Below are 16748 nucleotides of genomic sequence, written 5' to 3'. Positions count from 1 at the left end.
AACAGTGACCACAAATAGTTGGTAAAAAGAACACCACCATGATGGAAGTAAAAAAATATTTATTGGACAAACATGTAAGCCTCACAGACTTTCTCAGAAGCAAATGTGCTAATAACATCAGACAATAAACCCTAGTTACACAAACACACATATTAATCCACGCACACAAACACTCACTTCATACTACCAAATGTCCACACGCACATCTGCCAGTGGTTTGAGGGATTTTTCTCTCAGTGGCTGGGTCGGAAGGGGAACGGCATCCCTGTCATAAAGGGCTGAGCTGGGTACTGAGGGTGAGAGGAAGGGTGTGGGGCAAGTGGCGCGTGCGGGGTGTGCGCACGGTGTGTGGGGAGTGCAGGGAGTGTGGGGTGCGGGGCGATGGGTGAATGAGCGGCGTGCGGACTATAGGCCAGTGGAGATGTGTGGATGTTGTTGTAGTACATCACCGGGCCAGACAGCACCAACTGGAGCAGACTGGAAACACAAATACACAAAAACATGAGAATGGAAGGTCCACAAAAGCCAAAACAAAACCAAAATCACAGGAATTAAATCTGTAATCAAATTAAAGGCACATATACTGCATTGTTTAAATAAAATGGCTTTACCGGTAAAATTTCTTCCAATGGGGAAGTTTGTTTGATTTCACTTCAACACCTAAACTTCAGTCCTTAACCAGCTTCCCATATAGTCTAGGGTGCTGGTTATAAGATGGTACATTTATGTAATTTTGTTAAAAAACCCCAAAAACAAACAAACCCTGAAGCTGAAGCAGAGTGTAGGCGACAACACTGTGCAAATATCACACTGTGAAGGGAAATGATGTACTAAACAACAAACTCTTGGATCTTACTTGTTGTGGGGGAGTCGGGAACAGATGGCCCTCAGGTCCTCTGTGAAGACAACATTATGTTTGAAAAGACATAGCGTGCTAAGACAAAGTACAACTGGTTACCTAGCTACTAAATTCTTTTCTAAAAGCTCCTTCATATATAACATTTGTTAAAGTTCCTTAATTTTCAAGGTGACATTTTAAAAATCAGTTTGCCTTCAAATACTAATGCACTCAATCTTTTTAGATCTTTAACTTAAAAGATAAGAGAAAAAATAAAACAGTAATTGCAACACGTGGGACAAGTTTATATACCCATCTACTAGGAAGAAGAACGATTTCACAGGACTCTACTCAGTCCTGTGAAAAACTAAGTACAAGACATGATCCAACAGCTTTTGGAAACACATTCAGCAGCAATAACTCAAAGTAATAATTTTCTGTATGACTTCAACAGTTTCTCACATTGTTGTGGAGGAATTTTGCCTCATTCTTCTTCACAACATTTCACTCAGATTGACATTTGGACTCTGACTGAGATGTTGTAACAGTCTAATTTTTTTGGTTTTTCAGTCACTCTGTTGTAGATTTGCTGCTTTATTTGGGATCATTATCACATGACATGATAGGGCTCTAGACTAACTGTTTGACATGGGCGCACCGGTATGCGTAACTTTAAAAATTTAGGCGTACCGGCACAAAAGTTAGGCGCACTCAAATTTTTCAAACGCATCGCTTAACACCGCAGTTTTACATGTGCACTTTCTTTGGGGGGGAAGTCCATACAGACAATATTCATTTCTAAATGATTAACTAACAAACTTGTGCTTAAAGTGCTTTGTCAATATTGTAGAAAATGTTAAACTTAATCATCATCTTGGCCTCCTCTGACGACCTGTTTGCTGCTGTCTGCTGCTGAAAGGCAGTGGGGAGAGGAGACACTTGGGCAGTGCATTTATTGCAGCATATAATGCGTTTCCTGGATACACTGTGCTTTTTCAGCGTTCAAAGATTGATGGCACCGTGTCAGAGCACTGGCTATGAATTTCAGAAGGATCAGGCCTTAACTTAACAAAAAAAGTTATCAATAGTTCTTTTCATCTTTTCTTATTACCCATAGCTACATCCACTTCTCTCAGGCCTAGGCTGCTCACTAGGGCTGGGTATCATCACTGATTTCTATAATCCATTTGATTCCGGTTCTCAAAGTCCTGATTTGATTCAATTTAGCCTCAGACAGTCAGAAATATTATAATTCTGATCATTTATCAGTACTGATACATGTGAGACTTGTGAACATCACAGCAGATGCCTTTGTGTGAAAGTAACTGAGAATAAAACAGAAAAACATGAAGGAGATTTTCCTGGTCTGGCTTTTTATAGCAGATAACCTTAAAAATATTCTGCAATATTCTGCAATTTTGCATAATTTTAAGAATTAAATTAAATTAAATTTCTTCAGTATTGAACAGTAGAAATTAGGCTTTCTTGTCCGAGGTCATTTAAGTGAAAAAAGAAAAAGACAGCGCTGTAAACAACGGTAGACTGGTGGGTAATAAGCAAATGAATAATGCAGAAAACTGAGATTTGAGACGGGAAACTGTTCCTGAAGTACACAGAGAGAGAGAGAGAGCTGTGCAGGAAGTGTGATTTTTATTGTGGTGGAAGCAAAACAGCAAAACTCAGAGGGAATTCATGACGACATTGATCAAATGTGAAGCGTAGTTTGCTGCTTCTTTTGCTGCTGGCTCGGTGAATTTTGGTTGGAGAGAGACAAAACCTGCAGCTCAGAATCAGCGCAAAAAAGACGTAAACACAGAGCGGACCCGACGCATCAGAATCGCTAAGCTCCGACAGCGTGTCCGTGTACGGGCCGTCGGGTGAGAAAGCCGAGAAAGACAAAGCTGATTCTGATGCGTCGGGTCCGCTCTGTGTTTACGTCTCTGTGTGGAATCCGTTAATGAATTGATATCGCTTTATTCAAACTACTCACCTCTCTCTTCCACCTGCACTTTCAACTGGACCACGGCCAATCAGAGAGGTCCTGCCCCTGACTATCTCTGATTGGTTTAGTCCACGATAGGGGCATAATGTGTGTCTGTTGTTGACCACACGGAGAGTTGCAGAGAATTTTTTTTTTGTTACCCGAACAGTTGGTCGCACAGGTGCGACCAAATATTAATTTTTAGTCGCACCACTGAAAAATTTGGTCGCATTTGCGACCAAATTGGTCGCACTCTAGAGCCCTGCATGATGACATGACCCAGTTTGGACCAAGCTTTAGCTGTCAGACAGGTGGCCACATATTTGACTCTAGAATACTTGCTTAGAATACTATACAGATGAGTTAATGGCAGACTTAACTGTAACTACAGCTGTGTTTTTTTGTTGTCATTTTGTTTCTTTTAGAAAATGAACTTAGAGGCCATACATGGAGCTAGATTTGAATAGCTGAATATTACATTAATTTCCAGTCCCAGGCACAACAATGTACAGGCACTCACGACACCATTTTTCCACACTGTTACCTCTTGAGCAGAGCAGGGCTCCGCTGGCCATGGCCACCTGCAGGGCTTGGGCCAGCCGGTCGAGGGCCAGCTGGGACAGTGCAAGTGTATCAGCGGAGGACGTGTGCGTGTGTTTGTCAGCCTGGTCCAAAAGTCGGGAAAGATCGGATGTCAGAGCAGCCAAGGACTCCATCTGAAGCAGTGCCAGGCGACCAAAAAGCCCCTTCTCGTTGAGTATGTTGGGCAAAAGCATTAAGACCTAAATAAGGAAGAAGGAGGAGATGGCTAATGACCTTCTCTGTGGACGTTGCAAGGGTTTACGTGTACAATGTGTGTTTTACTGAATGGATCTGAACACAAACACAAACCTGTAGAACACTTAAATGGAGTGCAGAGAAGAGAGGCCCTACTTCTGGCTCATTCTCAGAGCTTCCATTGGTCAGCGCCTGCTTCTTGTCTCTCCTATAGACCAGCGGTGCTTTTATGCACCAGCGCACCAAACCCCCTAACGGTGTGACATCAAGCGAGGTGATCGGTTGGCTGCCGGAAATGGGCGAGTTCAGGAAGGTGATCAGGACTAGATGAGGGTCATCTTGGATCCACGATACTATCATCTGGAGGAGTTCGAGTGGGGGGGTGAGCTCCTCTGAAAACACACACAAAAGTGTTAAATATCAGATCTTCCCCCAACGAACACAGGCGTGTCAGTCTTTTTTCAAACAGTTTCCATGTTTTTACATGCATTTTTTTTTTTTTTACCTGAAGTGAAGTCATAGAGAGTGGTGACAGCAGTGATGAACTGGCAGCAGAAGCGCGGGCTTGCACTGTGGATATTCTGCAAGGTGGGCACAGAGCCTGGGACCATACTGCAGTAATCATCTACCAGCACCTGCGCCAAGCGTACGCAGTACACACGATGGGTTCTCTGCACAGCACAAACATAATCAGAAGCCTACGATTAGTACATCCAAAGTACAGGGACACATACATGCAGTCCTTTCTTGACACATCAGGTCCAGACAGTGTCAGGAGAAAAACATAGACCTTAAAGCATCAAAGTTCCAACTGTGATAAGGGCTGGTGAAACTGGTCAAATTACACATGGGACCATCACTGAAGCAATACATCGTCCAGATGCAACAACGTCTGCTGTCAGGTATCAAAGTCTAGTGTAAGAACAGTTGTTGTGGTTGTGTTTTTTGTCATTTCTCCCTGACCTCATGATTTCACTACTAACAACACAGGACTGTGTGATTGAGTCCTCACCTGCAACCAGGTAGCAGCACATTCCAGGATAGGAACCCTGCCCACAGCGATAGCCATGGAGACCAATTTGCCCAGCAGTGCCATGCGGCTTTCATCTGCCTGGTTGCCTTGGAGATTAAAAAGGGCAGCAAACATAAGTTGACGGACAGCATCACGACTCTGCTCCTGAAAACAGCTACACATGATCTCCAACAGCTGGAGCTCCTGAAGAGCACTCATTCTCTGAAAGAAAAAACAAAACAAAACAAAAAAAACACACTTGAGTTATTGACTGATTTCTTTTGTGTGTTTACATATTATACATTGGTGCTTAAGCATTCTGGGGTCCCAGTTTACCCTGGCTGGGGTGTTTCTATCTTTGGGTGCATGTAGAATGAACTCCTCAACCAGCTCCAGGGTTTTTGAGTCAACCTGAGGAGGCTGCCTCCCAGACTGCACCAGGTTACAGATGTAAATGTCCAGGTGGTACAGCAGCTCCTTGGCTGCACTCAGCACATCCCGAGGCAGCAATGACTGACGGATGTCACCCATCTGTAACCTGACAGAGGTACATAAACAATGTGAAAGACGTTAAATATGATGATCAGAAGTGAAGTGTATTAATGAAAAGCCCATGGTAACAAGGCTGTATCTCTTCCATCTGTGAAAGTATTAAACGTTTTTAATTCATGAAGTAACAGTGGCTCTGCAGGCTTTAAACAACACTGCATGGTGGGCTGTTAAGATGTAGCAGACTTTTGTTTAAATCTTGACACACTGTGACATGTGCCACAGAAAGAAAACAACACAACAAACAAAGCACATTAGATGTAACAAAAACATTAGCTTGTTTTATCATCCAAAATGACGGAACAGTGATTTTTTTTTAAACTCTGGTTTCAAGTTAAATTATGCCTATGACTTTTGCCGTGTCTGTAGTGTCAATACTTTTGGAGTGGACCAGCTCCACACTGAGTCTCCTCAATGGTCTGCTCCATCCTGCTACAGCTAGTGTTAGCTGGCAGCTAACACTAGCTGTTTCCTTCGCTACAGAGCTTACGCGTTACAGTTAACCCGGCAGTATTCAAAAAGCAGGAGTTAAGCACTTACCTCAGCAAAAGCTCTTATTTCCTTTCAAAAATTAGCTGAAAACAGGACCACGAAAGGTCTCAAAAGACGACGGAACTGCTTCCTGCTACTACGGAAGCCTGTGTGGCACAAAAATGACAGCCATTGACGTTCAATCATTGTCTTCACGCATTAAATTAAATTAAATTAAATTAAATTAAATTAAATTAAATTAAATTAAATTAAATTAAATTAAATTAAATTAAATTAAATTAAATTATTTTTGTGTAAATTATTTTACCAAGCAAAAACCAGAAATATTTCACTCTCATAATTTTATCTTTAATTTTTAATTCCACATAATGACACATAATACAATAGGATAGGGCATTGTTTAATTGACTGATCTATACACACACACACACACACACACACACACACACACACACACACACACACACATATTAATAGAATATAATATATAATATATAATATGTATATATATAAACAAACAAACAAACAAACAAACACCCATATGACAAAATCACATCTACGGATATAGCAGAAAGAGACGGGAACAAAATCCGTAACAATATGTAGCTACTTTGCTATAAATATAATACATGATGGTTAAGGATATATAATACATCCTCATTAAAACATTTCACTATTTTAATCTACATAAATGATTAAGCACCAGTGTTTGCTGTCATAGATATTTTAAGATACAAAATACCAGTTCATTTCGAAATGACTGTAATTGCTGTTATTGTTAATATGTGTAAGCGGAGAAAGCATCTTTAAGAATTTTTGTTACGAAAATTTGTTTAACAGCAAATGTATTTCTTAGCTCATACATTCGGGGCCAGTTTATTGTTTTTTATGGCATAAAATGAAAAAATACTAAGGTTGCTTGCTTATTCATCTATTTATTGACTAATGTAATCAGTTCAGTACATTTCAGCAACCTGTCATGTTTTATTTAACCTTTTAGCTATTTAGCTCACAGCACACGTACTAATATACAATGTCTTTATCTTTATTACCCTTATCAGGTCAGTACAGCCAAAAGCTCTCTGCAAATATAAAACTATTTTTTTAAAAAACATATGTCAATATTCAAATAACAGCGAAAGAACTTGATATGGTACGCTTTGGTAAGGCCTACATTTCGTATACAGCTATATTTTTTTCATTTTCAGTTCGTCATATAGCCTATCTGTAAAAAGAAACAGAGAAAAGCTAGTTGCGTCTTTTGTGCCGAAACTCTTGAGTAAAAATTTATTTGACATGTAATCCTCTCTAATCTACACAGCTGCGCGCGCGCCCGGCAGGCACTGGACAGCCTGATGTTTCCATATCTCTCCCTCTCTCTCCCTCTCTCTCTTCTCTCGCTCTCTCTTCGCTCTCTCGCTCTCTCTCTCTCGCTCTCCCGGTAGCGCTTTGCTTTTGCACTTTGCCGTCCCGTCGAGTGATCCCAAGCATCCCGCAAGATGACCATCAACACCCTGGCTAAAGGAGGGTGTCATCGGGAGCAAATGGCATGCTTTCGAAAGGTAAGACTGCTTGATCACGTTCTCTTTGGTTGTATTTATTTATTGTCACAGAATATCCTGGAAATCCAGCGCTGAACAAATCCAACACATTTCATTAGATTAAAGAAGAAAAACAAATTAATGTAAAAATATTATTATTATTATTATTATTATTGTTGTTGTTGTTGTTATTATTCGTGTAGTGGTCCAATTCTTGTTGCCCAGCTGCATGTTTACGTGTGTGTGTGTGTGTGTGTGTGTGTGTGTGTGTCTCCCTTGCAGATGGAGAAAGTGATAGTGGCCATGCAGGACCCTGACATGGGCATGAAGATGAGAAACCAGAGGCTTCTTATAACTGTCATTCCACACGCCATGACAGGTGTGTGTGTGTGTGTGTGTGTGTGTGTGTGTGTATGCACCTTGTGTCAGTATGCATTAGAATCAGTGCGCTTGGGTGGACAGGTACATTGCAGCTTGACTTTGTCCCAGCAGTCATACATAATTCAGCATTCATTTTTTTGAGAATCCCGTGTGCTTTGCCAAGATTGGAGAGGAACTTCTTTCCTCACTTCCCCTCTTGTTTCTTTCCATTCTTTTACAGGCCATGATATAATTGCCTGGTTGACACACAAACACAGAATCAGCGAGGAGGGTAGGTGTACAGATGCATACAATGTGCGCTTGATGATTGACTGTTACGTATCTGCTGTTTTTCTCCCGTCTCTGTGTGAGCGGCATGTTGTGTGTCGTTGGTGTGTTGCCAGGATATGGTGCCTGATGCAGTAGGTAGTTATTTGAGTGTGCATCGTAGGGAAGGATGTTTCCAGTAAACAGGAATGGGGTTAGCCCCTGTGGGACTGGGTCTGATTAACTCACCTGATGATCTGAGTTTGATTAGTGTCCCCAAAGAGATCTGCACCTCAGGAGATTTTCAACTAAATTAGACGTTGAGGGGGAAAAAAGTAGCCCGCTGGTCCCTTTTGCTTCCGAGCAGCAGGAAAGAAAAGAGTGGAGTCAGGCAGAGAGAGACAGAGAGAGAGTGGTAGAAGCTGATTAAAAAGCATCCCACGGCTTTTTTTGGGAGCTGTCACTCAAAAAAGTAGGGCTCTTTAACAAATGAGGAGAGACTGAAGATTGATGAGGCGTTCCATCGCTGGAGCAAAGCCTTGATTTATGAGAGATGGTTGACAATGCTCGTATGTTTGATAAAGAAAAGTGCAGTGCCAACAGCTCTTTTCCAGTCACAGCTACTTAGTCAGTTCAGTCTAAAAGTTTTAGTCCTAATGAAATCAGCATCCCCTCTCAGGTGCCATCAGACATGACACGGTGATAAATAAAAAACCTGAATAACAATCTGGTGAGATGTTTGAGAGTCTTCTTCTGTGGTGTTCGACAGAGTCTCTGCACCTTGGCAACATGCTGGTGAAATATGGATATATTTACCCCCTCAAAGAGCCGAGGTGCCTTGTGCTACGGCCCGATGAGTCACCCTACCGCTTCCAGGTCAGGCCGCTCAGTATGTCCATTCTGCCTACTTTCTACAACCCTGGCCCTTCCTCCATCAATCTTTCAGTAAAACATCACCTTCTCTCTATTAGTGCCCATCTCCCATTTTCACTCTCACTCCATTAGCCCACTTTCTAATCCCTCATCCATCTGCCAGCCTGCTGCTTTTTCATCAACTGCTTCAACATCAGTTTCAGTCAAGAAAAAAAAAATAAAAAGGAAGAAGAAAAATGTTGCTTTTAGTTTTTTTGTGTGTGTGTTTTTTACAGACTCCTTATTTCTGGACTAGTACCAGGTGGCCTGCGTCAGAGCTGGACTATGGTAAGAAAAAACTCTAAACATACATGTGATCTCTGAGGGACGATATCATATATAAAACATTATATAATCATGATTACAAACATATAAGCTCTTTTTAACATATATCCTACGATTCCTGTCTTTTTCACTCTTTTTAAAAATTATTTACATGAAACACTGCGAAAAAATCCTAAGAGTTTTTATACTTTAGTGGTTTATACATTCACCTGACACATAAGAGAACCCCAGTTTGAGACCAGGAGGAGACCCAGGAAAAAAAAATCCCAAATCAAATATACTGAGCTACCTGCTGTGAAGACCCATGTGAATAAGTGAGCAGCTCAAGGCAGAAAGGAGCCTTTATAACATCTAATAAACACAGGTACAGGTCTTTGCACCTCTGATTTCACCTCTTTCTCTTTGTTTTCTTTCTTATATCCCAACAGCAATCTATCTGGCTAAAAAGAATATAAGAAAACAAGGCGAACTGATGGAATATGAGAAGGTGAGGAAATCATGTGGGTATTCATGTCTGTGCATCTAAATGTCAGAGAAAGTGTGTGTGTGTGTGTGTTTGTTTGTGTTATGAAATATGCAGCAGGAAAATTTTGGCCAAGAAGTCTGTGTCACCATTCCTCCTCCTCTCCTCCCTCTTTTCCTTTTGCTTTTTTAGGAAAGGTACAGTCTGTTGCACAAGAGGATCAACCACACATGGGACTTTGTTGTGATGCAAGCCAGAGAGCAACTCAGGTGCACTTTGTCGCAAACATGCACGCACACACACACACACGTGCGTTTACCAGCGTGCATGAACTAACCTTGTGATTTATGTTCAGAGCGTCCAAACAGAGGCGGAAGGCTGACCGCATTGTTCTGGAGTGTCAGGAGCAGGCTTACTGGCTCATCAACAGACCCCCGGTAGGCTCAATAACACTGTACTGTATTCAACTGTACTGTGCTATACATGCTATGCTACAGCACAACTACATGATCATCTCTATACATGGCAACTATTAAAGCTGTATCCCAGCATAAAAGCAGACAGCAGTCCCACTAAAGTTCACCCACAGTCCCTTTTCCCTTCTGCATGAAATATTCAATCTATCCGGTGAGAGCCTCAGTTGACATAGAGAGAGTGAGAGCAACAGAGGGACAAACAAAGAGAGCAAGAAAAAAACCATCATCATATTCCACATCTGTTTGTTAGCTGAACACCAGCTTTGTTTGGTTTTTTCTTCGATAGAGGCAGGCAGGCAGAGAGAAGTACCAAAGGGGAAGGAAAAAGCGTTCACGTGCGTGTGCATGCCGCGGGAAAGAGGGGAGGGGAAGATGAAAGGGGTAATGGGAGGCGGGTGAATAAGAGGACAACGGTTTTGGAGGAGGGACTCCATCCTGCCTCGACCTTATGAATTAGGGACGAGGGCTTGGAGAAAAAGAAAGAAACCTGGGACTAAAAATCAGAGCTAGTGAAGTGGAAACTTCTAGGGAGGCTAAGTGCTCGCTCACACGCATCTCATCAGACACACACCCACACACACAGATATTGTATAGACACATGCATCAAATACACTGTACTTAGATTTTACTTTGTGTGCTCATATGTTATTTTTTGTTTTTCTTCTTTTTTTTTTTACAGCCTGGGGTTAATAATGTGTTGGACACAGGCTTGGAGCGACCAAATAGCTTCAGCTGCAGAGTCACACTGGTCAGTGACTTCATTGTATTTCTCTACTTCCTGCTTTTAAAAAATGCATTAACAATGTAACTTTTCACTCTGTGTTTAATCGCCTCCTTTTGTTCTTTCTTGCCACTGGGATCGTTTGAAAGTAAGTTTACCTGCAGACCTGCAGTGTATTAGGAATGATTATAATAATCATGATTGTAAATCAAGGTTAAAAAGTCGAGGACCTGAGATGACAGGGTAGAGTCAGTCGCGTCTGTTGTCCCAAATGGGAAATCTAATTCAGTATGTTAGTCTGTAATCTCATAATAGGCTGTCATTGTTTGTAAAATTATATATTTAATGCTACTGTTTGTGTGTCTGTGACACATTTGGTCACAAGGCAGCTATCCTCAAATGTATATGTTTCTATAACTGTAACATACATTATATAAAGGTTTAATGTGTGACCTCACATGATGACCCTGTGTTACTCTTTACAGAACTAGAACAGTGACTACTACAAAAGAGAGGTAAGTGCAGCATGTAATTCAGATGCCATCAGATTAAGTACGAGTGTATAGAGCACATACAAGGTTCTTCCTCCTGCCTTTGTTTGCAGATTGAAGCCTGTAGAAAGGCTCTTGGAAGAAACCGTGTAAAATCATCCATCTGCCTAGAAGGGTATGTGTCAGTTTGCTAAAGGCTCACATGCAGACACGCACAGATACACACATAATAGACGTCTGATTGCCCGGGTCAAACTCGGCGTCTTCTAGTACGCACACACATGCACATAAAGCTTAGTGCTCCCTCTAGAAGAGCCACTAATGGATGCTTCCCGGGGCGAGTTGGAATTAGTGGCCATTAACTCTTATGATCTGCAGGACTAATACAATAATACCGCGTGTGTGTGTGTGCGTGCATGTGTGTTCTTGTGTGCGCGCATGCCACTGCACTTGTGCGTGGATGTGCAGTTTTCTGAAATACAGCGAGCAGTACCTGAACCACGATCCCATTATGCAAGGCTGCCTGCCCAGTAACCCCTGGATCTCTGATGACACCGCGCACTGGACGATGAACGCAGAAATGTGAGACAATGCAGAGATGATAACCAGTCCACACAGTACAGTACTCCACACATCATCGGGTCATGTAGCAGCGTGTTAGATCATATATATTTTCTCACAGTACTGAACTTATCATTCTTTTCCTTATTTTACACTAAGACACTTTACACTTATTTAACATTAAGTAGTAATTGAGACTATGAAAGCGCTACAGAAACATCAGCGTGTTACATTACAAATGAGCTCAGCATCCTACATCCAGCGTAACATTTCTGGTTTTTGTGCGTTTCTTGAGCAGAGTGCCGGTCCCGACGCGTCTACGAGTAGAACGCTGGAGCTTCAGCTTCATGGAGCTCCTCAACGATGCCATGGGGAGGAGGGAGTTCATGACCTACCTGGAGAAGGAATTCAGTGGTGAGAAACAGGAGCGAGGGAACCGATTACAAATATGGAGCATTCAGCTTTGAATACTGGAGGATAAAAAAAAGAAAATGCACTTGTTATTACCATTCATATTATTATGTTCACTATCACTGTCGTGGTCCATAATTTCTTGGACTTTGTAGTTTTTTTCCCCTCTGTGCACCACCATGGTGAATTTAAAATGAAACACTCAATAGTGAGTGAAGTGTAGACTTTCAGCCTTAATTCAAGGAGTTTAACAAAATTTTTTTTTAAACATTAGCCCTCATTTTCAGAGGCTCAAAATAATTTGTACGAACAAAAATAATTGTAAATATGAGGATTGTTTTTGTAGGGCGGCACGGTGGTGCGGTGATTAGCACTGTCCACCCTCAGGCCAGGGCCTTTCTGTGTGGAGTTGTTGTGGATGTTCTTCCTGCGTTTGTGTGGGTTCTCCCCTGGTACTCGGGCTTCCTCCCACAGTCCAAAGACATGCAGTTAGTGGGGTTTGGTTCATAGGTGTGAATGGTTGTCTCTCTCTATGAGTTAGCCCTGCGACAGACTGGCGACCTGTCCAGGGTGTACTCTGCCTCTGGCACTGCGGTAGCTGGGTTCGGCTCCAGCTCCTCTGTGGCCCTGACAAAGATAAGTAGAAGAGAATAGACGGATTGTTTTTATTACATGGATTTAGTCAGTGACCGCCTGAAGTCTTGAACCCATGGACATCATTAAATGTTGTCTGAGCAATGCAGACCTGGCACTTTGGTGGTTTGCAGAGGCAAAACTGCAAAACTTTGTGTCTGCATAGCTGTGTTTAAAGTGATCCATAACCCATTTTCCCAGTAAAGCAGGTCTGAATGTCTGTATCCACCTGCACTTTCAGTTCATGTTTGCATCAATACAACACAATGTTGGCAGGCACCAGAGGTGTCCTCCCATACCCTGTCTTCAGCCACGTCCCTGTCGAGGCTGAAACTGCAGCTGGAAATGAGCATAACAGGTGTAAAATATGCGTGAAATACGAGGAATATAGTATAGATTGTTACAATATTACACATGGAAAATCTCTTTAATTGTTTTTCACATCAGCTTTATTCCGAATTTGATTATCTCTCCTAATGATATTTTCCAGTCCCGGCGGTGAGAGGTGGAAAAGACGAGACAGTGGAAAAAGAGATTCAATATATTTATGTGTCCTGTATAAACACCAGAGACGTGGGCTGAAGCGCTGCGCAGCAATCAATTAAAACAATCTTTTAAATCATTAGAAGAAGAATTCAAATACAGAAAAGGTCACAAACAGATGTGGCAAAGTTTAAAGGTAGACGAATGGAGCAGAGGAAGGGCCACATTTAAGAGTGAGATGTGGCGAAGATGGAGTGCATGAGCAAAACACAGGAGAGGGATTTGCTCACCCATGCATGCGTACAGTATGAACTCTTTCCACAGCTATAAAAAGGCTCTTGCCGTCTGTCACATTTTCCTGCATCAGTGTTGTTTTACCACATGCGCAGCTCCTCACCGCGTGTCTCTCCGCTCTCAGCGGAGAACCTGTATTTCTGGCAGGCGTGTGAGGATGTCAGACACGGAGAAAGCTCCAAAATCGTAGAGAAAGTGGAAGACATCTACAAGTAAGTGGACAGCCATGTCGCACATGCATGTGTTACATATTCATAAGATGAGCACCTCATCTTTTATGTAACCCAGGAACTTCCTGGCTCCTGGAGCGGCCCGCTGGGTCAACATCGACAGCAAGACGATGGATAAAACCTTAGAGGGGATCAAACGGCCGCACCGCTTTGTCATGGACGACGCGCAGATGCACATTTACTTCCTCATGAAGAAGGTCTGACCTCTGACTCACCCACCCACACACTGTACCTTTATGTAACAGCACTTACCATTAACCATAAAAAATGCATTATAAGCAAGCGCGAGCCATGAATAAGGAACACATATCCTTCTTGTACTTTTTCATCTGACGTGGGTTTTCTGTATTTATTAAACAGTATCTCTCTCCTTTGTCCCACAAATTATAATAAAATTATGCAATGTTATAAAGTCATGTGCAAAAGTCTTGAGCCATTTCTTTATACTTAGTTTCTAAGGAGCCAGACTCTTGTCATTTTTTAAAGCGGTCTTCATCAATTGTTCTTCTAGGCTTTCTGAAGGTCTTGCAGGGGTTTTCTTCGGACATTGGCTTGCTTCTTACTTATTTTCAATCTAGTCCTTGTACCTGACCATTTTCTGAGAAATGTTGTTTGTTTGTTAAGCTGCTTCACGCTGACCTGTGAATCACTCAAGCATCACAAAGGCAATTCCTCAAGCGATGAACCAGCGTTTATACACATGACAGACAACTTAGCAAAGAACCTGTTTTAAATTGGTCTAAATTGTTGGATCTACAGCAGATGAACAGTATGTGAAAGCCATGCCCCTGAGGAGTAGGAAAAAAATCCAGCAAAGACCCAACACAGGATCCGAGAGATGCATCTGGTCATGTAGTCGATCATTTACTATTCACTGAAGCCTTTTCAGCACAAGCCTGGCTGTCAATAAGCCTCAAAAGGCCGAGCTTTGCTAAATGACACACAAACGGAACTAAAAATCAGTGAAAACTTAATTTTCAAATGCACAAATTTTGATTCACCTTACAATACCACATGGAAAGCAGCGAATTTGCAATGACTCCGTTTTTCAGCGTGACAATGATCCCAAATGCAGCAAAATTACACTTGCATAGAAAAACACAAACTGTATAACAGTATCAGGCATGGACTGGCCTCCCCAAAGTTCAGACGGTGTTGGAGATTAAAGGTGGACATACCAAAGAATGACTTTCAAGCTTGTTAGAATTGTCTGTTTTCTGCCTTACATACTATATTACCTACTTACATTAACAAAATATAAAAAAAAATTAGGGGTGGCTCAAGATTTTTGCACATTACTGTATGCACAGTCTGTTTTTTAGATTGTAATGGTGCCTTTAGGTGAGTCCTGCTTTACAGGAATACAGCTTGGGAAAAAAAGCTCATTTGCTTCCTTGTCAGACGAGAGGATCAATATCAGTTTCATACCAGTGAGCTTTAGAAGTGCTGCTTCAGCTTTGGTCAGAGCCAAGCTGTTTCATTGTGTATTTAGTATTTATGCAAAGCTAAGCTGGATACCGCTTTGCTCCAGCTTCATATTGCATGACATATGAGAGTGTATTGATCTTTCCTTCTTACCCTCAGCAGGAAAGTAAATTAACGCATTAAAAAGAAGCCAGAAAGCAATTTTTATTTTTCTACTTTTCGCTCTCTAAATCTTTGGTTGGGTACAATAAATGTGTGACTTGCCTTTTCCTGTTTCTGAACATCAGATTTAAACAAAAAACATACTTTTTTGACTCATGTGAAAGTCCATCTTTTCTTTCCCATGAGCTAAAAGCTTCTTTTTGTGCATGTGTGTCTGTTTCCAGGACTCCTATCCAAGGTATCTCAAGTCTGACCTGTACAAGAACATGCTGGCCAAAGCCATCGTCCCCCAGGAAACCAAGAAAAGGTGACATTTTTATACTCATCCTACTTTTTTTCCCTCTATCCATATTTAAGCATGCATTTAATGAGCGCATTTTCCTTTTCTCCTTCCCGTCAGCGTGTTCCCCTTCATGAGACGCCAGAGGCACTCTAGCCCCTCCCCTGCTCAGACTGCCACCCAGGCAGCAGAGGAAGAAGGCCTTGCCAAGGGGGCAGGTGCCAACTCTGCAGCTGGCTCGCATTTCTGATCCAGGCCAAAAAAAAGAACCCAAAAAAGAGAGAAAGACTCGGTCACTTTACTCTCTGTTGTCTGAGTTTTTTCTTTAAAGTCAAACAGAGCTTCTCGTACGCCGCAGCAACATCACTAGAGCTTTGAGAAACAGGTGTCATGGCACACCTGAGCAGCATGCCACTGAAGGACAACCAGTGAACCACAGAGAAGAGCTTTTTCTACACCCTTTATTGTTGCATCCTCATCCCATCACAGTGTGCTGAATAGTTTTTCCTGTGATCCCCATATCAAGTGTTCTTTTTCTATAGAATCCTGAGCCGGTTTAGGTAAAGGCATCGGTAACGTGATATTTCTTCAGAGATCTGCCTCAGTGTGACTGTGATTGTTGGGCAGTTTGCTTGTGCAGTTGGAGCCGCACATTGCGTTTGTCGTTGCCGTTCACTTTTCTCTGCTCTCAACTCAATAAAATGTCACAACAGCAGTTAGTGTGGTGCTACAGCCTCAGCCCTGCATGCTGTGAGTACCTGTGAGTGTGTGGATCAGCGACCAGGTTTTAGAGCACCCTTTCCTTCCTCTCTTTCTACCACACACTGCTAATCGATTTCATGGTTTAAGTTTTTAAATCACCAGAAAAAAGTAAAGTAAAAAAATAAATAAACAAACGTTCCCACTGAAATTTGTACCTTCCTTCATTTAACCCTTCCTATGGCTACCTGCAGGAGCTTTAAAAGGCTCATTATTTGCATTATTTATTGTAACACTTCTGTTGCTTCTACTTCCTTATAATAATAACCGTTCTGTGCTGGCTCCCTCTACTGGCTGCATGTGACCAAAGCAACACGTTTTCAAGTTTCCTGGAAAAACTACAGC

The 16748-nt window shown here is 41.9% G+C and overlaps 2 protein-coding genes across 3 annotated transcripts; one reads left to right on the top strand and one right to left on the bottom strand.

Moving 5' to 3' along the window:
* Positions 1-48: 48 nt before the first annotated feature.
* Positions 49-5807, bottom strand: ints15 (integrator complex subunit 15). Of its 2 annotated transcripts, none has more exons than XM_006786941.3 (8): positions 5698-5807; positions 4945-5146; positions 4609-4830; positions 4102-4267; positions 3711-3988; positions 3364-3601; positions 857-896; positions 49-477 (listed from the first exon to the last, which is right to left on the bottom strand). In XM_006786941.3, the coding sequence occupies exons 2-8, from the start codon at positions 5137-5139 to the stop codon at positions 234-236; spliced, it is 1383 nt and encodes a 460-aa protein (XP_006787004.1). In that variant the 5' UTR covers positions 5140-5146; positions 5698-5807; the 3' UTR covers positions 49-233. The 2 variants fall into 2 exon arrangements, with proteins under 2 accessions (XP_006787004.1, XP_006787003.1); XM_006786940.3 differs by lacking the exon at positions 5698-5807 and adding an exon at positions 5536-5661.
* A 919-nt stretch (positions 5808-6726) lies between these two features.
* On the top strand, positions 6727-16554 carry rgs11 (regulator of G protein signaling 11). Its single transcript, XM_087831762.1, has 17 exons — positions 6727-7211; positions 7473-7569; positions 7792-7842; positions 8587-8693; positions 8966-9017; positions 9443-9501; positions 9670-9746; positions 9833-9914; positions 10633-10701; positions 11166-11189; positions 11279-11340; positions 11634-11747; positions 12025-12140; positions 13672-13759; positions 13836-13974; positions 15589-15671; positions 15765-16554. Exons 1-17 carry the CDS (start codon positions 7149-7151, stop codon positions 15892-15894), a joined length of 1413 nt encoding a protein of 470 aa, XP_087687888.1. The 5' UTR covers positions 6727-7148; the 3' UTR covers positions 15895-16554.
* Positions 16555-16748: the final 194 nt, after the last annotated feature.

The sequence above is a fragment of the Neolamprologus brichardi genome, chromosome 18 (genome assembly GCF_056152115.1).
Source record: "Neolamprologus brichardi isolate AB-2024 chromosome 18, ASM5615211v1, whole genome shotgun sequence".
In the NCBI taxonomy this organism is placed as follows: domain Eukaryota; kingdom Metazoa; phylum Chordata; class Actinopteri; order Cichliformes; family Cichlidae; genus Neolamprologus; species Neolamprologus brichardi.
This window is presented reverse-complemented; position numbering and strand designations above follow the sequence as displayed.